The 23,565-nt window shown below is 39.2% G+C and overlaps 1 protein-coding gene across 1 annotated transcript in view; it reads right to left on the reverse strand.

Annotated features, from left to right (window-relative positions):
• The window catches only part of LOC146465225 (tolloid-like protein 1), a 26,147-nt gene extending 5,763 nt beyond the window's left edge, over positions 1-20,384 (reverse strand). The window contains exons 1-14 of the mRNA XM_085128890.1: positions 18,474-20,384; positions 17,903-18,040; positions 8,741-8,858; positions 7,955-8,133; positions 6,729-6,962; positions 6,123-6,458; positions 5,409-5,518; positions 4,760-4,991; positions 4,351-4,473; positions 3,262-3,428; positions 2,681-2,852; positions 2,231-2,356; positions 1,482-1,621; positions 778-982 (exon numbers count right to left, since the gene is read on the reverse strand). Of these exons, the coding sequence (XP_084985016.1) occupies positions 778-982; positions 1,482-1,621; positions 2,231-2,356; positions 2,681-2,852; positions 3,262-3,428; positions 4,351-4,473; positions 4,760-4,991; positions 5,409-5,518; positions 6,123-6,458; positions 6,729-6,962; positions 7,955-8,133; positions 8,741-8,858; positions 17,903-18,040; positions 18,474-18,585 (2,392 nt within the window). The 5' untranslated portion in view covers positions 18,586-20,384. The remainder of the gene's footprint in view (positions 1-777; positions 983-1,481; positions 1,622-2,230; positions 2,357-2,680; positions 2,853-3,261; positions 3,429-4,350; positions 4,474-4,759; positions 4,992-5,408; positions 5,519-6,122; positions 6,459-6,728; positions 6,963-7,954; positions 8,134-8,740; positions 8,859-17,902; positions 18,041-18,473) is intronic.
• Positions 20,385-23,565: the final 3,181 nt, after the last annotated feature.

The following is a 23,565-nucleotide window of genomic DNA, read 5'->3' on the forward strand; positions in this document are numbered from 1 at the left end:
CGTAATTTTTTCCAGATGAAACACTACTGTTCATTTATCAAACATATACCACGTCTCAGCTAAACGTAGTCTACTTGTTATGGCTTATAAGACACAAGGTTCCTGTCGATGACAGTATTGTATTCTGACGGAAGTTTTGTCTTCTTCCGAATTACTTTAAGCCTCGTTTTGAAACCGAGGCCTGGTACACAAAGTACAGGAAAAAACCCTGACTCTGAAGTGGGAATCGCTACATTGTTGGTGCGACTGGTTTGTACTCGTTTTGTTTTTTACGATTGAAGAATTCCGAAGCAATTTCTTACGCTTTTGAAACCAAAATTAAAAAAAAATTCGCACTATTCGCATGGCAAGCTTTGTTTTATTTATAACTCACCAAATTTTTGAGATACGAGCAGTTTTACGTTTTCGCTATTTTCCAAGGAGCATTGAATACCATAGCAGAAGAGTCATACTCTCTTGCATAGCACAAGTAGTGCATACCTTTTCATTCTACAAGAGTTGGTAGAGGTTATTTTGCGTAACGAGATTCGAGTGCTATTTTCCAAGGAGCATTGACTATTATAGCAGAAGAGTCATCCTCTCTTGCATAGCACAAGTAGTGCATACCTTTTCATTCTACAAGAGTTGGTAGAGGTGATTTCGCGTAACGAGATTCGAGTGCTGACGTTTCGAGAATGAGCCCTGACGAAGGGCTCTTCTTCAGAAGCGCTACGCTCAAAGCGTCAGCTCTCTAATCTCTTTACGATTTTCAATTCATGATTTTCTTATATCACTGACCTGCAGTGTATTGCGCCCGGAAGCCTTTAAAGTTCAGCCTTTTATCTGAGCGGAACTTGATAGCCATTTTGTGGCCTCTTGATGTTACCGTTCCCGGAAGCCGCTTGCCACAGAATCGCCCTAGACTGTCCGCTTGCTGTCCTGTACCGGTAAACACCTCGACAAAGTCATAAGGACAATTCGCTTCATCCTCAATATCTATTTCCTGAAACAAATAAAACATAAACCACATTACAGTGGCGGATCTCGGGGCCTCCTTATGTTTTCGACCAAAACGGAGGTCTGTAGGGTCGAGGCGCCGAGATAGAGAATAAAGTCGAGTGTCTGAGAACGGGCCTCTCACTTACCCAAGGGTCTGCAAACGCCACTTCATTATGTGTGGGAATAGGCAGTTACATTAGACCCAACTAAATTGGTAGTCGGTAAATTATGGTCGTTCGGCTCTTTGCAGGTTTCAGAAGAACTATTTTGCTGACATTGACTGACATTTGCATAATCTGAGCGAAGGTGATCATTATAGGCAAGTGGATTGTTCATCACCAGTTGATGGCATTAACCGCGTTTGTTTTGTTGACCAGTGCCGTCGATACGTTTTTAGCAACGGTTCAATGGTGATTGTTTTGAATTAGTAAACCTGCCTTCTAGAATGTATCCTAAATAGACAGCTTCAGTGTAACTACGTCAGGAACATAAGTGTATTTTACCCGGAAGGTAAGCTGCAGGTGACTTCCTGGTGTCACGACAATCTTCCATGTACAGTCCCTGCCTGACTGGTAAGATCCGGGATAGTTTGGCGAGGTAACTTCCCCTGACAGCGCTGTTAGAGTAGCGCCGCAGTCATTCACTGCAAAAAAGTGTTCACTATTTAACAGACACCAGTGGGAAATAGGTAGGGTAAGTTGGTTGATAGTTCACGCTTTCTTTGAAGTATCATTTAATCTTTCACTTTCTTTTAATGGGAATTTCCAGACGTTGTGGCTTCATGTATGTTATACTCTCTCCTCTGAAAGCTTATATTTTTACACTGAGGCTTAATTTTTATCTTGCATTCGGTTTCAGTTGCGTCGTGCACAATAAATTTTATTAACACATAAGAATCTGGATATGAATACTCAGCTCGATTAGCTTTTCAGTTATTCTGAGGAAATGTTACCTCTTTCGCATTAATATATTATGTTGTAAATTAAGTTTAACTTCCTTAACTTTTTAATTTGGTAATAAAGCTTGTTGTTCTTGTTGAATATATGAAATTCATATATTTGAACTGCGGATGAAAGAATGAATAAATAAGAGACCAGTACAAGAGAAAGCCTTAAAAAAATCAGGCTTGAACGGAATTCGAACCAATGACCAGAAAGAAAAAAAGGGGTTTCAGAGGTTTTCCTTTTAACTTTGACATTCATTTTAACCTGCTTCAATAATATGGATAAAGTGACACTAAAAGAGCCTGTACCTTCTTTGCAGCTGTGCTTGTCCTTTTGTAACACAAATCCTTCTCGACAAGAACAGATGTAGCTTCCGACAGTGTTGACACATTTGTCCTGACATCCGCCATTATTATTCTGGCATTCATCCTCATCTTTTATTTGGAAAAAGAGATAAAAATTCACAGGGAATGTATAGGCAGAGTGAGATAATGTTGATACAATAAGTAGTCCAAAGAAAGGCAGATCTTTTTGTCGTGCATAGCCTTATGCCACGGCAAAGAAACATAATTATCCCATAAGTTTGTCTTACACTGCATTGTAACAGACGCCGAACAAGCTCTGAAAGTAAATGAGTAAGAATATGAACCACGCATCAATTCAATAAGGGAACAGATAACTGTTGATACTGGTGATACTCCCCCAAGTTTATTAACTAACTCTGAGTGCCTGGAATCAACTATAGCTGGAATTTATACCTGCATAATAAACAGCAGAAAATCCACCTCTGCTCTGGGTGTGGTCTGAACGGAACTCCACCCACATGAGATTGGATGAAGAAGTGACCGTCTGAGGAAGCTTTCCACCGCAGAACTTGCCAAGAACCGTATTGTCCTTCTCCTTCATTTCAACGTAGTCATAGCGGCACACCTGAGGCATTTAAAAAATTAATGCAAAATTTTAAACCAATATTCAACAAAATAAAAATGGCCTAGCATCCAATCCAGTATGGAGTAGCAATAATCCTGGTTGCTTCGCGCTATAAAAATCGGGTTAAGGTAAGGCCGTGTGGGCCACTTTGACCCGAAGAGCGACTTCGCCTTTATTGCTCAAAATGGAGACAATCGTTCGTGAAATCATAGTCGACCAGATTAGCTGGAATAACTGTTCTGAAATAACCACTGGACAACATGTAACATCCCAGAGGAAGAAAGAAAAAGAACAGGCGTTTTATGAAATTCTACTTTGGGGGAATTTAAAATAAGTTTACTATGATATATTACCTTGAATGTGAGACAAATTAGATTGCTACATTATCCTGTGATAATTATAGCCTTACCCCATTTCCATTTCCTTCTAACTGGAAGTCGTTAAATTTTAATGAAATTCTTTGTCCTCTGGGTCCAGTAATCTTCCAAACGCAGCGTTTGTTCCTAGGATAGTTGTCCGGGTAACTTGGTGATGTAATATTGCCTGTTGGAGCCGTAAGAGTTCCTCCACAGGCAGCTGTGAGTTTAATGATAAAACGAATAGTGATAAAACTTAAGAACCGCTCCACTCTTATTATCGACAACAAGATAGCGCATGCCAGAGATTGTTGTAGTTGCGAAGAAATTTTAGCCGCAGTAAACAGAACTAATACATCCTCTCTCTGTGCCACCCTTAGTAATCAAAATCAATAGTCGCTAAATTCCAACTGTTGGAACTTACTAACTCACCCCACCCCACTTCTTTATGTCAGAATTATCAATCACAGGTTGCCGTGTGATTTATTTATCCTCATAACAAGACAATGGAATGGACAATGAAACTATGAGTATATGAATAAAAAGGAACTGAGCCGGGAAGGAAACGATTTTGGATTTTTATAAAATAAACTCTTCTCTCTTCTAGGAAAAGAAACTGTGTCTGTTTAACATCCTTTTCAAAAATGATGTTAAATAGGATTCATTTATTTCTGTTCTTTCTTAATCCCATTTTCCAATACCTTCTAGATCAGTACAATCCTACCACCAATATATATTTATATATTTTTGCATTATAAATAATGCATTTGATAGTGGCCTTTCTCTTTCTGTACCCCAGTAAAATACTTTAACAGCTTATATTCTACATGTTTTGTTGTCTTTTTTCGTCTATGTAATTAATTTAGTTTAGCACATGTTCTGTAAGTAATTAATGTGGGTTTGATAATTTGAAATGAAATGAAATAAAAAAAAATCCTCTTCACGTGAAAACAAACAAACAGAAAAACAAACAAACAAACAAACAAAAAGCCACAAAAAAAACAAACAAACAATAAAAGCAGCAAAAATTTCTACTTAATTAAACTTGGTTTACACCAACTTATTAGCAAATGTTTGTACCCCCCAACCCCAAGGAAATGATTTGAGATTTATCATGTTTACTTCGTGTTAGTGCCGCTGACCTTCACAATTTTTATTGTTTGATCTGAGTTCGTAGCCAGGGTGACATGCACAGCGGTGTCCGCCAAGAGTATCCTGACAAATCTGCTCACATCCACCATTGTTATTTCTACACTCGTCAGTCTCTACAAAAGTAGAAAGTTTATTTGTGAGCACTTATCTCGAACAAATATAAACAACAACAACAACAAGAACAACAACAAACAAACGAACGAACGAACGACCCACCAACCAACCAAAAAAAAAGCAACCAACTAAACAACAACAAGAACAACTACAAACAAACGAACGAACGAACGAACGACCGACCGACCGACCGACCGACCGACCCACCAACCAACCAAACTAATGCAACCAACTAAACGACCCGCAAGCATGGAAAAAAGTAAATTAATAAAGTAATATCATTACCTGAGAAATAGTTCAAATAAAATCCAGGTTTATTAATAGTTCCATCAGAGGCGAACTGTATCGTCAGCTCACTGGAGTTACCGTTAAGCTCGCCGGGAAGCTCCTTGCCGCAGAATCGCCCCAGGACAGGCGAGGAGTCGTCCGGCCCGTCGTAGATTTGAAGATAATCATATAGACATTTGTTGTGGCTCTCAATGTCGAATGCATTGAAACGTATTCCCACCCTAAAATGCTATAAAAAGGATTCATTATTTCAAACTGATGGCGACAAAATAGAGAGCTTCCTTAAGGTTATACCAGGTGACGTCATTAGCGACACCTTGTTCAGTGAATCTGGTGAGTTAATGTAATATCGCTACTTTTAGTACTCGCTAAGTTAAAAAAAAATGGCTTGTTTCAATATTCATGATCACGATTTCAAATAATGGAGAAAAAACTGATTATTGCCATTTCGTCAGTGATCTTAGTGGTTTTTTACAACAGCAAGTTTCCATCTTCAGCACAAAATTCCCTTGCTACATGTAATTGTTCTTCACGTATTTTGTGTTGCATCTTTCCGTTACCCATATATTGGTTCTTCATTCCTTGGAAAACGAACGTAAAATTCTCTTAAAAGCAAACAAAATTGCGTTAATTGGTTGCCTCGTACCTCAGGCAAAGAAATCGTCCAAGTACACTGCGTGTTCGACGGATACCACTTCGGGTACTTAGGAGACTGAATGGTTCCCTGGGGTTTGTTTATGCGGCCACCGCATACCGCTGAAAAAAGATTAAAAATGGTTAATATATTTCAGACAATCCTTATTTGATGCCGGGAGGAGGTACTCAATAAAGTTTCATGAAGCCGGGGGGAGGGAAGGGCTTCGCCGAACCTTTTTACATAATTTTTCCAACTTTCAGGACTCTTTCTAACACTTGGATTTCATATATATGTGAGTTGAAGGTTGTCGTTTTTATAATTTAAACTGGAAACCATTGTGCAAATAACTCTAAAAGGACAACGTTGTTAAGCGGGTATCTCCTTTAATAAATCGTGGAGTTTCTCTGTATCGCGTATTTTAATATCTCAGCACAGCTGTAACCAAGCATTTTGACATGACTTCACAGCTGACGTCGTAAAATAAGATAATGAAAACGTTAGCAACAAGTATTAGTATGTTTCCCAGGAATTGCCCTCGAAGAACATCCGGGTGTTGACTGTCAACAAGAGTCTGGTCAACAAGAGTCTGGACAAAATTGATATCGACAGTCTTACGTATGAGGGATGACATCCAAAAGTTTCACCACATATGACAACACCAGTCGGCTGTGTCAAAAGCATCGGCATAAGACTAAGAGGGCAACACAGGACAACAAGGCTCACCTCTGTAAGTTGCTCTGAATCCCTGCCTGACCGCTGCATCACCGGACGAATAACTTATCCACAACCTACTTCCGGTGGACCATATCGTCGGGGGCCTTTTTCTGCCACAGTATCGGCCAATCAGAGGCGCCGCTTTCGAGTGGCCGTCTCGCACCTCCACGAATTCATCTCTACATTTGCTTGATCCCCGCCTGAGACCAAACGCGGTAAAGTTCAAGATGATGCGCTCACCAGGAGTCATTGAGATACGCCATTCACAAAGTTTATGCTTGGAACTCCTCGGAAAACCAGGCGATACAAAAGTGCCTGAGTGTTCTTGGAGTGTTCTTCCGCATTCTGACAGAAGTAGTAAGAATCATTTCAGTATTAATGTTTTTTTTTTTCAGTATTAATGTTGTGTTATGGCCTCAAGTGTAGTAATCTCCAAAGGGGATTAATTCTGGTATATCCCATGCTGGGAAAGAACTTTGCCATTATAGCTTAAATAAAATCAACTAATCTGTCGAATAGAGGGGCACACCCAGAATTTTTGAGATGAGGCAGCCACTAAAGTATGACTGCTGAAATCATTTGTTTTAGATGGGCTTGAGGTGTACTGTTCCATACCTGAACACTGGTACAGTTTAGATGTTTGTCTGACATCTCCAACGCTCAGCTGGTCTCTTTGTCCAATTTCAGGGGTTAATTCTGTCCTTGGGTCTTTTTTCGGTAAAATGGTAACTTGGTTGACTTCCTTCGCAAAGGTGCTCTTTCCGTAATGCATGATGGATCCATAGTCGTAAGGCTCCCTGCGTGAGTTAATTTCTGATGAACTCAATTGAAGGAAGTTATGCTCTTCACCTACAAAACAAGAAAAAAGATATGCTCCCTTTTTAAACTAATTTTGATGGAAGCAGCTAAACGACGTCATAGTTTCGCGTCTTCTAAATTGTGTTTGTATTCGCGAGATTTCGCCACGTTTTCGTAGAGTTTCCGTCTCGAGGCAGTTCAAAGCCTGATAAAATTTGTTGACATTTCACTGAGAAAAACAAAGAACGGGACTCGACAAAATTAGCAAGTAGTACGTTACTCTTGCACATCACAGTACTAGTCCTTATCTTTGGTTCCTTTACCATAAGGTGATCAGGGTTATTGCCCCCGGACAGCCCATCACATGATTACTTACCTTACGCTCGTTGTCCACAGTTGACTAAATGAGCACAAAACATATTTGATTAAGGGAATGACACATACCCCTACACCAACTGTACGAAGTTATCTGAATAAAGCAGGAAATTGCGTTCTTGCGAATTAACGTGGTGGAGTTTGGTTGGACGGATGGTTGGATCTGCAGACAGTAACTTTCAGGTTATTAGGAATATCCTGCCTTCTTCAGCGCCTTTCACCACTTTAGAAGAGTCTGGTCAAAAAATCTTTTATAGCAAATGCGTGTTACCACAACAATTTTTAATGTCTTTAAACTCTTACCACAAAAGATTGTCCTCCTAAACCCAAGCCCAAGTTGCTCAAAATTTGACTTCTTCCAATTTGGGATTTAGTTAAACTTAGCAAAGTTCCGTGATTCTCTTGCTTGAAAACGATGGCTGCTTTTTGTAGTTTCGATTTGAAACCAGCCAAGGGATGCATGAAGCTTAAAAATAACAGGCGTCAACACTGTTACAACTCACAAAACTGCCTGATTTGAACCTAGATTTTTGCTTTATCCTGGTTGGGCAGCTGGCCCTGGACGCATAAAAGTGTATCAGCGAATCGAAAAACAACGTGCCGGAAAGCCACTTTGCTTTAACTCGATATTTTTTTTCTAGATCTAGATCTATGCTGACTCCACGTACCTTTCTTAATGTTATCCTTTACAATTATGACAAATTCTTCCCTGTCAGGCCGCGTGTGTTCATGCCAGAAGCCGACCGTGTGACCAATCTCATGCACCACAATGCCGAACTTGTCACAGTTCTTCCCGATAGAAATTCCCTGCCGTCCATTCCCTTTACGCCCAACAAACGAGCAACATCTGTTGAAACAAGTAGGTACGCATTGGATAGGCCGATGCTTTCACTCTAAAACTAGAAGTGCTTGAGAATTTTAGCCGAACTTTGTGTAATGTATCAAGCTCTTTTATTCTTGGCTTTCTTTTTCTGGCCTTCGGGGCCACAAGTTGTTGCTCCTCCTGATCCAACTAATCGACACAAATTTTTCCCGGAAGTAAAATAGGAGTTGTCCTTCCCTATTGGAGAGTATATTGCATGAAAACTTGCAGGTAATTGAAATTTTCTGCCGGAAGCTTTTTTCGTCAACTAACAAGAAGTTGCGTTGTCTGCAACTGGAAACGTCTGCTATAAAAAGCCAGCGACTAATTCCCAGAAACAGTGATCCCAGAATGTAACTACCATATAAGTGGACGGGATGATCTTATTAAAATGCAGCTTTTTCACCTCTTTGTGGTGGTACTTCTAAGACATAAATAACAAAGATATTTTTTACTGCTCTTTTGCAACTTGAACTAGTGTATTTTCTTACGTGTAGCCACCATAACCCTTAAAAGTGTCAGAATCCATGACCACAGAACGAGTCTTACAGGCAGTTTCCATTTGTCGAAGGTACACTTAACCATCACTTACCCACAGCGTCCCTTGTGGAAGAAGATGTAGTCCTTCTCTGTTGTTCGTTCAATAAACGACAGACATGTGGAGTTTTCCCAGTGGCGCATGGCTTGTAAGATAGTGGCTTTCTGGTCGCCTGAGAAGTGCAAGAAATAATATCCGAAAAGCTTACATCAGAATTGTATTGCACCTTGAAATTTGAAGAGTGGGACCATAGATACCCAAAGCCAGTAATGCTATCGGGAAATTGGGCGTTTTTTTACTGGGAGGGAGGGGACATAAACCGAAAATATAAGGGTTGTCTCCTTGATATTTAGAGAAAGTGTTAAGATTTTCAGATAAAGATAACAGCAAGTACAGTAGACTCAGCGATCAAGATTTAGCACGATTGAACAGGATTTTTTTTCTTTTAGTGACTTGGAACGAAAATACAACATTTATTTAATGGAAATCGCTGACGTGGAGGCCCGTTGTTCATGTAGTACACGACTCGAGTCGTCGTGTCCTTCGCCATTTTTTTCCTTAGATATTCACGTTTTGACACACTGTTCGTGAACCTATCAGAGTGCTTGCGGTACACTGTAATGGACTAGCACGTCATCTAGGGCTGAATCTTGATGCTCATATTTCTTTTATGCTATTGAAATCGGCCAAGAAACTTAGCGTACACGGATTTAGGTTATCCTCCAATAGGGAAGGAGAATAATTTTTAATTCTTGGAAGAAGTTTACAAATATAGGTAAGGTAATCAATATAGCGTCTGAAAGTTGTCACAATGACCAAATAATATTTCCTTAATTAACCAAGATTCCGATGTAGACCACTCCCAGTTTCCTAAATGTCTGAATATAATTGATGCATACTGTGAAAGGAAGAGTCAACAAAACTGAAAGTGTTCCATCTATTCACTTTAATAAGATCTTCTCGTGTGGCTTACCACAGTGATGGATGGAATTTTGAACAATAATCCTTCTTTAGCCAACATTGATTCAAACTAATAGCGAGAAAGACATTAAGGCAGAAAATGAAGCAAATCTTTTTCAAATCTCGGTGAAACTTTGTTGTAGTTTACTGTGTAATGTCTTCGTCGATTTTAAAACGAAATCAAAATATCGTTTGTAAAAGCTATAAGAGTGGATAATTGACCTTCGTGAAAGAATTTGAGGAGACAAAACACCTTGTAATCGTTTATTAATGATCAGAGATTCATAGAATGCAATGATTCAATGAATCACGTGAATCGGGTATATTGGACTTACTACAATAACAAAGTTCCAGAAGGGCATTTGTTATTCTGTTAACCCATGACTAAATTTTAACACGGTATTAATGTCGCTGCTATAAACTCATTGACCACAATTCCACAGAGCACCCGTTGATATTCCTCCATTCTTGCGACTAATACAGAGCCCGGAGCCTTTTACTTTTAGTTCGAACTTTTATAGAAAACTCATCATATATTGATCACGTTATTAAAGCAAAAAAAGAAACTGTCAAAGAGGAAATGATAAACTATAGGGAAAATATAAGGAAAAAGAAATGATTAAGAGTAGAAGGATTGAAACTGACTGCCGCAAGGGCGAATTTGAAAGGACGGTTAATTCACTCGCCGGATAAAAGGGCACAAAACATTTGCGAACGAGCTGAACGAGGACGAGAAACATAACCAATCCCAAAGAAAAAGTGACTATAGAGGAGCACTTGAGAATTATTATACCTTCTTTTGTAAGGACCTTTTATAATGACGTCGAGGCTGACGCTAACCAAAATTTTAAGAACATACTGAGAACATAGGATGAGCAATTAAAAACGCTGAACAGTATGAATACGGGAAAAATAAAATGTTAAAACGTAAGTCAGTTAACTCAAATGCTGACTGGGACATCATGTACGCAGCACTAGAGTAAGTTACGCAAGCATGCTAAAGGTAACTTGGTACCACATTACAGCAAATAATGCTCTTTGATAGGTTCTGGGTCTCACGTGAGCATTGACTAAAAAAAACACTAAAAACTTTCCAACATCTTAACAACGTTCTCAGGTTCAAATTGCCAAAGAAAAATGAGAACGTTCAGCCTCAGCCCCCATATTAGACACTGTTATACAAAAAAGTATTCAGGGAATAAAATCAGGTCTCAAGGTTTAAGTTACAACGCTAATTAACTATCTTAATTTCCTCAATTGGATTAACTTGTAAACAAAGCGCATCCTTAAAAGAAAAAAAAAGGGGGAAAAAAAAAAAACATCAACCTCCTCGACGTTGCCCGCGAAAGAATGTCGTTAATTTACTAACAGGATTATCCACGGTTGCTGCTTAGACTTTACTTGTTAATTTACTCCATACACTTAATCCAATAGATATTATATAATTAATTAGTTAATTCCATTCAAGAATTTCCTTCTGTAAAAAACACCCAACTTTAAGTAGGACAAGGAATGAACAAGTGTAAGTTTAAGGATTAGTCTGCGAGTCATAGGACTCCCAGTCTCCTGCCTTTCCTTGAAACCACGAATATCGCTGAAAATTGTTCGGTTATTAGCAAAGTCTTGTTAGTACTTATACCTAAATTTTCAAAGGTTTAAACATCCTGAACTTGGGCCAAGGACTTTGATGAAAACCTTGCCGTCATGTAAACTTTCCAAAATAACTTCATTCACTGATTTCCTTGAAATCAGCGAATGAAGATATCATGAAATAATTCCGAGTATTCGGACAAATGCCCTTCTGGACGCACCGGAACACTTTTGACAAATAAATGTTCGCTGGGGTATGCAGGGAAGATTCTTTATATGTGCCTACAAAAACTACAACGGAACTTGACCTTTTAGTTTTATTGCATCTTTCTTCTTTCATGACTGAAGTTAAACATTTACCATCTTCCTTTATTGTCACTAAGGACGGTTTCGACATTCCTACCTAAGCAGTGAACCAGTAAAAGCGATTCTCGCTACTCAGTGATAGGAGTATTCGACCGGAGCACGGAAGGTCGTGGGTTTGATTCTTGTCGAGCACGTGGATTTTTCCTTGTCTTACGCTTTTAAAGCACTGAGAATCAGCTCATTGTCTTGAGGCAGACTGATGGTTAGCCTGCAAGCTTCCCTGTTGCGTGGAGGGTGGGGATGGGGAGGGAGAAGGAGATGGGAGCAGGTTCCCTCTTCTATCTTTAATGTCCACTTAAAGTTGTCGGCGGCCACGTTGAAAGACTAGGCCCCAAAACATCAGAACTGACTACTTATCTTCTGACACCAATTTTTATCATCTACCTTCAAAATGTTTTCGTTTTCGTAAAAGTGCCAAGCAGCTCTTGAACATTTTACGTCAACTGGCCACCTGGTGTCGGAGACGTAATCGGACACAAAGATTTCAAGTCTGAGCCGTTGCCCTCTTGATATGATCATCAGCACCAATACTCGTTAATTCGACAGGTATCATCGATAATAGGAGGATTAACATGCGATTCTAGGACGGCCGAAATTTAACCTGATTAAAGTTAACCTTGAATTTAACGCTAATAAGATCAAAGTTCTTTTTTATTCTAGTTTAGCTTCTCTGAGTTTCTCAACACAATTTGGCTATTCGTAAATTTCTTCTGTGGACAAGGCGCGAAATCGGCGAGCTAGAAATGAAGAATTCCAACTTTTTTAGCTTAAATCGAAAACGGTTGAGCCGACATCAATTTAAACATAGCTGTAACTCTGATTAACCTTTTTGGCTAGTCGTTAAAACTAGTTGAATTAGGCACGAGAATCGTAAATTTTAACAATGATTGGAATCGTTTTCGACTTTTAATGCAGGATAACCGTTAATCCGTTTTCCAAAAACCGGGGAAGGACGCAAATCCTGTCTAGAAAACAGTTCAGTGTTGGTGGTCTTATAAAGCGTCCTAAAACAAGCCTGATTCAACGCCCGGACCTCTTCGTGTAAGTGATCAAGAGGTTCATGAATAGCGAGAGCTTTGATAGACCTTGTCACCGTAAACGACAGCCATCTTGCCAAAGCAAAGGATAAGGCAAGAAATTGGGGGCGAAGCTACGAATTTCCATACATTGCCTTTTAGTTGTTTTGAGAAGTAGAAGTTCGCACCGCAAAGTCTAAGAAATCCTGGTCTTTGGTCTATTGCATAGTTTCTAAAGCTATTAATTTCATTAATTACATTAATTACTTTACTCAACTTTGGCGCCCAAAAATCGTCTTAATTTCCAAAGACCGCATTTGTCAGAATTTGCGGACGAACTTCTACTTCGCAAAACAATTATAAGGAAACGTGTAGGAGTGTTAAACTCGCCCTCAAATGTTTTGCCTAAAATCTCCAGTATGAAAAGCTAGTATACAGCAACAACTAGATAACTGAACAGCATAACTACCTGGAGATAAGGTTTCGTAGTAATGTTTGAGTCCAGGCTCTAAAAACCATAACCCTTCAAGAACGCCAAATTACATTTTTGCCAATTTCAGTACGGTTGCACTTTCAACTACCTTAAGGCCAAGTTTCATTTGATTTGTACATTGTACATATACAGGGTTAGATTTCTGAGAGTTACGTATACTTAATTAACAGATTGTATTTTGCCATGAATTTGTTCAGTACTGTAGTAGGATATTGACGGCGTCAAAATGTGGCCCACGATCGAGCCAAAGGCGTGTGTCGTTGGTGTTTTTGCCACATTTTTACGTCTTCTATGATCTACAACTGAACATACCCACGGAAAAATGGAATGTATTTGTTTTATACAATAATGACAGCGACACTGACTTGAGAGACCTGCCGAACGTGCCAATCCGAAACTCTGAAAAACTGTAAAAACTGGTACATTAATGTACGTAATCGAACCCGTTGAAATTAACACATAACTTGAAAGGTGAAATCTACAAAATATTTTCGGAAACTGACCTTTGTCCCATTTGGAAAAAGTCGTATACGAAACAATAAACTTAACCGAGGAGCTGTTGCTTAGCGATTAAGGATCAATCACTGTCAATTCTTGAATTTCTCCCGGTGACAAACTTGGGCACACCTTCTCTTCTAATTTGTAGGTTTAAATTGACTTTGATCGATTTTTCTTGGATTTTCAGCAAAATTTCAAGTATAGTTGTACGACGCTCGCTGTCTTTGTTCGCGACAGAGCGAAAAAGTTTCCAAACCTCCCGGGGAGAGGGAGAGGGTACTTCACGGAATTTTTGGTAGGGGTGTATGGACTCGGTTCTCTAAACCCTGATCCTATTTCAGACCAAAATATGTAGTTTTTCGGTACCCTTTTTCAGACCACGCCTCAATCATTTATACCCAAATTCAGACCCGGTTTCTAGAATCCATGCCCATTTTTCAGACTTTCAGGCCAAAATGGCTAAAATCTATACCTTATATCAGACCAAAACGGTTCAAAATCCATACCCTTTGGCGGCCAACAATATGCATGCGAGTATGCGTTTTTTTAACTCTCCGGAGAAAACGTATCGAATGGCTCAGTATGCGATAAAGGCCTAGAAAATGTTCTAGGTATTTGAAAACCACACGAAAATCACAGACCACACAACCAGGCTTATATTTTAATCTGAAGCTAATCTCGTAGATTGATGCCCATTCATGGATCAGCTTGATCTCTCAGCGTCAACCGGCGCGCTGAGGATAACAGAGCAAGTTTAATCTTTTAGATAAATATCTTTTGACATTAAACACTAACAACCAAAGAGTACAAAGAATACAACATCTAGTGATCGTACGAAAAGAAAGATTCATTTCGGTAAGTGTGGCCGACAGCCGGACAAACAGCCATGTGTATGTAAATATAGACTGCCTCATCTGTGAATGATTTCATTTCAAGCTTCCAATTTACGATTGCCTGCGAGTGGCATCCGGTTTTAGATTGCTAGAGGCGTTCTCGTGAACGCTCCTGGCAGCCAAGAGTGATAAAGAGGTTTATGTATTTACAGAATACTTTACGTGAAATACGTCTTTTTGCTCGCAGGCTAGTCTTTTTCTTGAACACAAGGCCATGTTATTTTGCCCAGTCATTTTCCGATTTTCTCAATATAATGAGTTTCACAATGAAGAACTAAGCTACATTCTGGAAACTAGTTACGTCAGTCGAGGCGAGCGTTTAGGATCTCTATTTCAAGTTTAAGCGGATAATAGACTTTAATACCACTCCAAACAACGTGTTATAGCCTGAACTATGTCGCGAGTCGTATATCTGTAATGTGATTGTCAGATTGTTGAGACTTGTCTGGTGTAAGCATAAAAAATCTATTCCCACGGAAGACACACCTGACTTAATAACCATCGAATCGGTGCCAAATTTAACAGCACCTGGGAGATCGCAAAAAAAAAAAAAAATGCTGATAATTAGCCAAGGTAGTAACTAGAAGCTGTTACAGTCTAAATCCTTAAATGTTTCGAATTGTTGTCTGGCAAATTCAGGATTGACATTAAGGGACAAGTACCGGCTGCTGTGAGATTCAAATACCGTCAAGAACTGAGGGCAAAAAATCAGACTTTCAAAATAGCCAAAAGATAACATTCATCTGACGGAGGACGTTCTTCAGTCGTCACCTCGATTTTTTGTTGGAGTGAGCTTCCTCAAAACTTAAAGAAAACCATGGGCATGCTGTTAGACGCGCTAAGCCCGCAAAGTCGATAATTCAATGATTAATGCGACAATGAGGAGAGAAAAACTGGGCGTTCAAAAGAGAACGAGGAGAAGAATTTGAAAGATGACTTTTGAATGACGCAAGCATCAGCTTCCTTGGCGGATGAAGGAACATTGATGACGTCTTTGGTGACCACTCGGGGAGAAAAAAACGTAAAACTCTTTGTTCTAGAAAAATCACTTGTTGATTTTGTGCAACCACAAAAAATGGCTTTTGATGTAAGACATTGCGTACAATATGTCAAGAATGCTTCATTTGGAGGAGAAGGGTAGAGAGAGAGAGGAGGGGAGGGTTATCTAGTATCTGCAGCCTTGTACTGAAGCGCCATTCTCGGCAAGACACCAGCCAGCCATTATCTATTGTGAGTAAAACAGGCCACTTAAGCGTGGCAGGCCCTTGTGTGGCTCAAAAGCCCGGTCCTGGACATACTTCTTTAAGAGCTCTTGGCAGATTTTTCAGAGAGACGACTCCCCCGGATATCGCTTGTGCTCTTACCCCACGCGAAACCCCTTCACCACCAAAAATTCCAATTGGTTAAATTTAATCTTAGATTTTACTTGTTTGCATTTGCGTGCTTTCTCCCGATGTGTCAACCTTCCTTAAGGTTTCAGTTTTCAGTCACTAAGGTCAAACTATTGTTGATTTTGAAAGTTCTGAATCCAAGAATAGCATAATTAAAGGGCTCATTACATGCATACATGAAACGTGCAAATGGAATGCAAATCTCACTAAAAGATCACTTGCAACGAAGGAATCTTTTACTAGTGAGGAATACTCTATCTTTTCCTCGTTTGTCGCCGTCCTGGTTTCTTTTTGATGGAATCTTAAGTGTGACAATAAAGACGATGAAAGCTATTCAGAACTACTTTGTGCTGTTTTGATTGTTCGGCAATACAGGTAGTTAAGAAGGCGGAATTTCGAAGATTTGTTTGGCTTTATCTTGAGCGATTTCTTTCATTTTTCCGACTTCCTCAGTTAATAAAGAAAGATGGCGTGTTATGAACGGGAAAAAGCTGGCAAAGCTGATTGATGAACGAGACAAATGGAAGATTGAAACAGTTTCATAAACGATTAATAGTATAATGTTCTTTGCATGTCTCATCACGCCTACACTGAGTAGTTATTGTAGTCAGGACCAGGCACGAATCGATCGTTCGGGAAAACAATCCATTTGCGAATGTCAGTGCTCACAGCGATAAGATAGTGCTGTTTCTTATTAAAGGCTAAAAGGTGACAAATTGATGGATTAAGCCGTCACGATAAACGAGTCAAATCGAGGACTCAAATATTTGCTTTGCACTGTATGGGGCTTCACTGCTGTGCAATACCAACAAACTGGTTTCACTGAGGAATATTGGTGTTAACCGCTTTCCTTTAATAAATCTTTCAAGCCTCGTCTTAAGTTGCTATCAAAAGTAATCACAATGGAACAATTTATTTTACTAATGGACAAATAGATTTATGTTGACTTTAGATCAGAGATAGAGCAATGATGTGTTTACCATTTGAGGGTGAAACGTGACAAAGAGATGGGATTTAGCTGTCGGGATAAATTGGTAACTTTAAAAACTGCTTAACGATTTTGTTTACATTGAAAAAGGCTACACTGACATAGAAATTAAACACTGACATTAATTGAAATACATTCACAGTCTTAAGAGTTTTCATGTTTAATTAATACACCCCTTGGATGAGCAATAAAGTGTTAAAATGATAAAGAAGAGCTAACGTGCAATGCAATTGATATCCCCGTTATCGGTGTAGTGCTGTTTATCATGATTATGGCTTTCCAAAAACAGGAATTTTCATCTGATACTAGGCTAGTTGAAACGGAAAAGGCGATAATTTGAAAGATTATTTCAGGATCACTCTTCCGATGAGAGATACAATTTCAGTTTGCGTCACACTTATTGGTTAAACTCTTTTCGTGTACTGACTGCCATGTAATTTTGTCAGGGAAGAGTTCGAGAAACATAAAACGTGAATAGGAGGTGATGAGTTCGCTCCTTTTTGAGGGTCATAATACACCATTGCAATTAACTTGAACTTCTGGCCTAACTTTTCAGTGCATGTTAAAATCAATCGGCTTCAGGTTTCGTTTGCTTTTTTTTTGCGCTTTCCGTGTTAGAGCCAAACCTTCACTACTGGGGTTTTTTGTTACTTTGTTTTATTTTTCAAGTCAAATAAAAGTTATTGATCAAGGTTTCCTGTGGTGTTGTCTATCATGCTATACAATCTGGTTATTTAATACGTTCAAGACCGTTTAATAGAACCCTGAAGTGCAACAATTCATAAACGATACAGCAGTGATTTTCTGTAGTACTGTTTTCTGTGCTTTGCAGCAGTTGTATCTTTTGAGGAAATCCTTAAGTGTGACAAGTCTAATGACAGCTATTGAGCAAGTACTTTCTTGTGGTAATGCGTGTTATGCCCCTTCAAAGTCTGAATGGTTATTTTTGAGTGTGCAGATGAAATTCGAAGGGGGTGATCTGCAATGTCACCTTTGGGATAACAAGGAAGAATCTACTGACCTGTATAAGAGTCGTCTATCAGAAAAGGAATCACTCCGTCGCGCCATAATCTCTGTCTGTAAGCGGTTGCTGCTCGTTTAAGTCTGTTGCGTCGTAGCTGACTGGCTGACACTGCTATGTCTCCCTGGACAATGCCGTCTGTACGAAACAAGGCAACAAAATTACAGCGTATCATCGAAGAAGTGTGTTATTCCAAACAGGGACGATAAAATCCTCTACAAGTGATTGATCCGCAAGGAACAGATGTGTCATTTTAAGGAAAACATGCACAGGAAATTCTGACTTGAGGGGGATTGTTTCTATTAACGCTGGAAGGCATTAAATTAAATTGTAAAATGGTCCTTCACGCCTTCAAGATAGCGGCTGATGTCCCACATAGAACATTAAACCGTAGACGTATCCAAGATGTCAATCTACAGGGTTTAAAATGGCCGCTCGCAAAAAATTCCGAGCTACATGTCAGCTTGCAGGAGTTCCGTAACCGAAGAAAGGTTTTCTGTTTTGGTGCACGATATAAAAGTTATGAAGCATTAAAAAATGTAGAAGTTATGATTGTACTACTTTCACTCACCGGCTTTGCATGGGTCGTAGTCTTCGTCGTCAGCATGAACCAAGCAGCGATAAAATGCAAGGAAAAACGTGAACGAAAACAAAACGCGAAACATTTTGCGAGTGGCGTGCATTGTTATACACAGCTGAGTTGGTTCCAGCGCTTGTATCAGAGCGACTGGAAGTCGAATTCTAGAATGATTTCCGACGGGTGTCACGACTGGGTTTCTCACTTCACTTGGGTTACTGAAGGGTGACGCTCTCTCAACACCTTTAGACAAATATCTGTGGATTGAACGTGCGTCGAATGATGATATATTACGAGATAAGCTTGTCGAGTGTTTTGACCGTTTAAAGGCTGATTCTCACAATCACCGGACTTTAAATGTCCAATTGCGCCGCCTTCAATGGGGACGCAAAATCCGGTACGTTTTTGGCGTAAGGACGGAAGTAAAGGCCGATGGATTTCGGTTCAGGCGTGAAAAGCGTATGTTTTCTCAATTGGGTAACGCGTTGATAATTAATTGAATGCCAAATGCCGGCAAAATATTTCAGCCTTTAACACCCACTTTTCGTGCTTCTTGTCACCCAATGAACGCTTTGCGTTAAAAATAAGCTCATCCTGGATTTATGCCAGCTGAATTACCTGCTTTCATGCTAAAGCGGAATTGACCATGATATTATGACTGAAATATGTAAATACGCCAGAAATGGCGGTAAGGACCACAAAGGAAATTGCGACATTTTGAAAACCCTCTTTGCTGTCGGCACTCTGCATGAGAATAAAAGCAAATATGTGAAGGTTATTAAGCATTAGATATTACTTAACACCCAGCATTTTAATGTTTACTTGTAAACAATCACGCCTTTCAATTTTAAGGGAATCTTTAGTAATTTTATTTATCTCAATTGACTGAATTGTGAGTTTGAGGAATAACATTGCAATGATGCACAGACTAAAACAGCAAGGTTCTACTAAAAGCCTCGATGAATCTAGCAAATTCATCTCAGAAGAATCAAGAATGTCATTGTGAAGAAACATCAGTTGTAACACGAATTACGGCACTACAGGAAAAAGCTAGGTGAACTCAATGGATTAAAACAGGAGTCAGTTAATCAACAACATGCTCACAATCAGTGTCTCAATTTAGTTCAACTGGGCTACAGACCGAAGATCCTGTTCTCTAGGGCTCCAAGACTGAATAATCTGGGCTCTAAGACTTTCATGGCTTTATTCTATGGCATCATGAGCAAGGTTCCTGATGGAGTACATTTGGCCAGGTTCCAAGTGAGAAAAGTCGGGAACGGTTGTGGGCTCCGGGCTCCAAGGCAAAAGTTCGGGACTCCAGGATTTCAGAGACTACCATCTGCCAAAAGAAGACTTGAGGACTACTTTCATTTCTAAATTTACTTGAATATATTTTGATAATTGTTTTTAGCCTTTTAAAGTTTTCATGTTCAGTAGTACTTTTATTTGTTTGGTCACTTTTAGAGTATTCAGCTTCAGCATAGCCACTTTGTAGTACCCAGTGAAGCTTTCTTGAAAACTTAAGTAAGAAATCCACAATAGACTCAGAAAGTAAGAATCAGAGAAGGTCAGAAAACGAGAAGCCAGGGTGCTCTTCAGGAAAGAAAGGGCCCCCCTCTGAGGGAAACACCGGAAACAAGAACAGTTTTTCGAGAAACACGTACGCTTTTTCCTATGGCGTTAACTCTCTTCTCCGCATCTCAGGAGTGCTTCTTCTTGGAAATGTTTCCATAGCCCGGTCAGATATTCCTGTGGAAAACAATGTAAAATAAATAAACAAATAAGAATCGGGTTTTCTCTTACCCAAACATTCTTTTGGCAATAAATGTCAAAAATCGCCTGGGCTAATTGGCTATTTTTCTTCAGGTGACATAGTACTTGACGCAAAAAATTTAACTTGTGTTTTTCATGAGCAAAGGTCTTGTTTACAAAAAAAAGGTGGTCCGTTTGCTATTGTCCTTGAAACAGCTTATCGGCGCCGTTGCTATTATAGCTAACCATAAGATGGAACTGACGTTCTCTATGTCGGTCGCAGGTCACGTCAGCATTTTTTTGGTAGCCACGATTTATCCTAACAAATCCTTTGCTTCAGTTTGACCTCTTTAAAGTTTTCTGTTTGTTTTGAAAAAAAAAAGGTCCATTTGTTTGTCACCAGAAGGGTTAACACTTCAAGGCCTTACTGTACACACTGACTCAGTGACAAACCAAATAACCACGTGGGCTGGACTATTTTCTGAGAGCAGAGAAGCGACAGCGGGAAATACGTCTGCGTTCGCAGGCTACGATATGTCCTGTATATTCATCCTCGTTAATCAGAGTTGATTTATATTAGATAAGTTCTAATATAAACCAACTGAAATTCGCGGAGATGACACTAAACAGTATCGCGACTGGCAAACGTAGGAGAAATACTGAGCTCTCCTGTAAATGGTGCCAATATCTGAACATGCCACAACCCAAGTTATGAAAAACAGTTCAAGGTGAGAGGGCATAGAAAGGTATCGACTGTGGCCAACTGCTTATTTCCCAGGCGTAGTCAATCGACAGAAATCGATATCGAAAATTAATCAATACAATCGATATCAATCGATATAAATCACAGATTGATGTCGATTGAAATCGGTAATCGATAACAATCGAACTCACAGAAAAAATTGATTATCGATTGTTATCGATTGAGATAATGGATAATATTCGATAGCAATTGACAGTAATCGATAACAATCACTAACCCTAAGGAGTCCCTGGAGGAGTATTCGTTTCAAACACATTAGAATGCGTTACTATCTAGTAAACAATACGAGAACCGCGTTCAAATAGTAAAACATTTTAAATTATTTTTCAGCATATAGTCCTGCCGGAGTCCAGCCACGTCCAGGCAGAATGTTCATCAAGTTAAAGGAGCGAAAGCGAAAGATAATACAGCGTTAAATTGTAACCAAGATTCGTTGTCAGGTTCAAGTTCCACAACACAATAAACACAAGAAGTATCCAGTGATCAGGAAATTATTCACGTCAATAATTTGAAATCTTCACCCCGTTTACCTCGACAAAAGATCAATCGGTTACACCCTAACGATGACCGTCATGATGACAAGCACTTCCAAACAATCACAATCCGCGAGTCGAGCCATTGTTTTATGACGACGAAAAACACAGAAAATTACTTCTCCTTTTACACGTGTTCAGTTCCTAATCAATATTTATGGACTCTTGGGCTCGTTGTTAAGCTGAATTCAGTTTAATTGTCAAACTCAGGGGTTATTTCCTCTGTAGACACAAAAGTTAGAGCTGCCTCGTTTAAGACAAAGTCAGAGTTAAAAAAGTTACAAACACTCAGTCAAACCATGATAATTTTCATTTGGGCGGAATCAATTTGTTTTCGGTTATTCGAGTGGAGTGCAAACTTACTTGAGGTAACTATGTCCACTTCTCATAAAGATAACGTTTTTACATCTACTGAAAAGAAGAAACTGGCGACAAGGCCATATTTCATGAACAAAGACCAGAATTGTTTAGAATGCATAAACGTTCAAGAAAGGTGTTTGGTATGTCACAAACTGACGGAACACAATCTGAGAGTGCTTTCCATTTCCCAGAACTGACCGGTCAGTATGTGAATTGAATGCGTCAATTTGAAGGGCTGGTGCTGCAAAATCTCGAGAAATAATTTTTCCGAAACTGGAACGCACTATTTTGAAGAAACACTAGGATAAAACTAATCCTTCAAATCGGTAGACTCCGTTTACGAACTGATTGGTCTGGCCAACCAGTTCCGACAAATGGAAATCGTCCTGAGCCCAACGGGAATCACTACCCTGATGACCTTCCCCACCCCGGTTCGGATGACTCAAACCACTGATGTACTGCGTGAGACTCGTAGGTTCAGATGCGAATGGTCGTCTCCGTCTCAGAGGAAATAATTTCTTATATTTTTGCCACATAAAAAATGCCCAAACTAAGACCCATAAGTATGGTGCACTGAGGGCGTAATGAGGATATTTCTAAATCTTATCCCCTTAGCATCATTTATCAGTTTTATTTATTTATTTTATATTTGCCATGCAAACGAAGTTACAACACAGAAGAGAGAATTAGAGACCTAAAAATAACCATAAAGCTTATATGTGACTTAGCCTTCCCAAACTAAATATGAAATAAATTATGGCATGGATTGAGATAATGACATGGCGTTAGGTCGATAGCAAAAACGTAAGCTAAAATATACGCTAGGATATTTGATATTATTCACAGTCATTAATAATGTTAGTCTTAAGAGATTTCTTAAAAGAACAAATAGAACCCCAATTAACGACATTTAAGAATCTAAAGCTTTTTTTATTGATTTCCGGCTCACTCCTTCTTATTGGAGGTAAACGTGGATTTCCGTTAAGTCTGAAGCTTAAAAAAGCAAAGAGAATTGAAACAATTCCAAGTATGGACTGCGGGCATTTAATCAGTTCTGTAAACATGTCTATCTCACCGAAATATTTTTGGCAATAAATCTCAAAATTCTCCCATTGCGATTGTTGGTTAGCTTTCGTGGAAAAGGTGCCGGTTGTTTTATTTGGTCGTTTAATTTTTTGTCGGTCAAGTGCATGTGAAGCAACTAGGACTATTACTAATGTTCCGGGACGCGATCTCCGAGTATGACAATGACGGGTTCACCGCGCTTGACTTAATCATTTTTTTGGGTACTGCTCATAAATTTTATGTATAAAAAGATCCATCCCTATCACGAGCCAAATACAGCTGTTAGGTTTTCTTGACAGAGACATGGCTGTGATTGATGTCAGCAATTTTACCATTGTCATATGCTGTTCCCCTAGAGTAAATTTTGGAAGAAACTATATTTATCTGTGGGTGTCTAAATATATCCCACAAGGTTAGATGATAATGATGTTGTAAATTACATTGAATATATTTAAGGGTCATGAATAACATATACATGGGAATGATACAACAGCTACACACAAGTCTACACAAAAAGTTTTAAAATGAGTTCACAAAGAAGAACCAACGTTGCATGTATGGTACAAACGAAGTTCCACCTCCGTGGTTTTCAAATTTTGGTGCCCACTTTTAA

This window comes from Pavona decussata, unplaced genomic scaffold (assembly GCF_977016875.1).
Source record: "Pavona decussata unplaced genomic scaffold, jaPavDecu1.1 SCAFFOLD_156, whole genome shotgun sequence".
Classification (NCBI taxonomy): domain Eukaryota; kingdom Metazoa; phylum Cnidaria; class Anthozoa; order Scleractinia; family Agariciidae; genus Pavona; species Pavona decussata.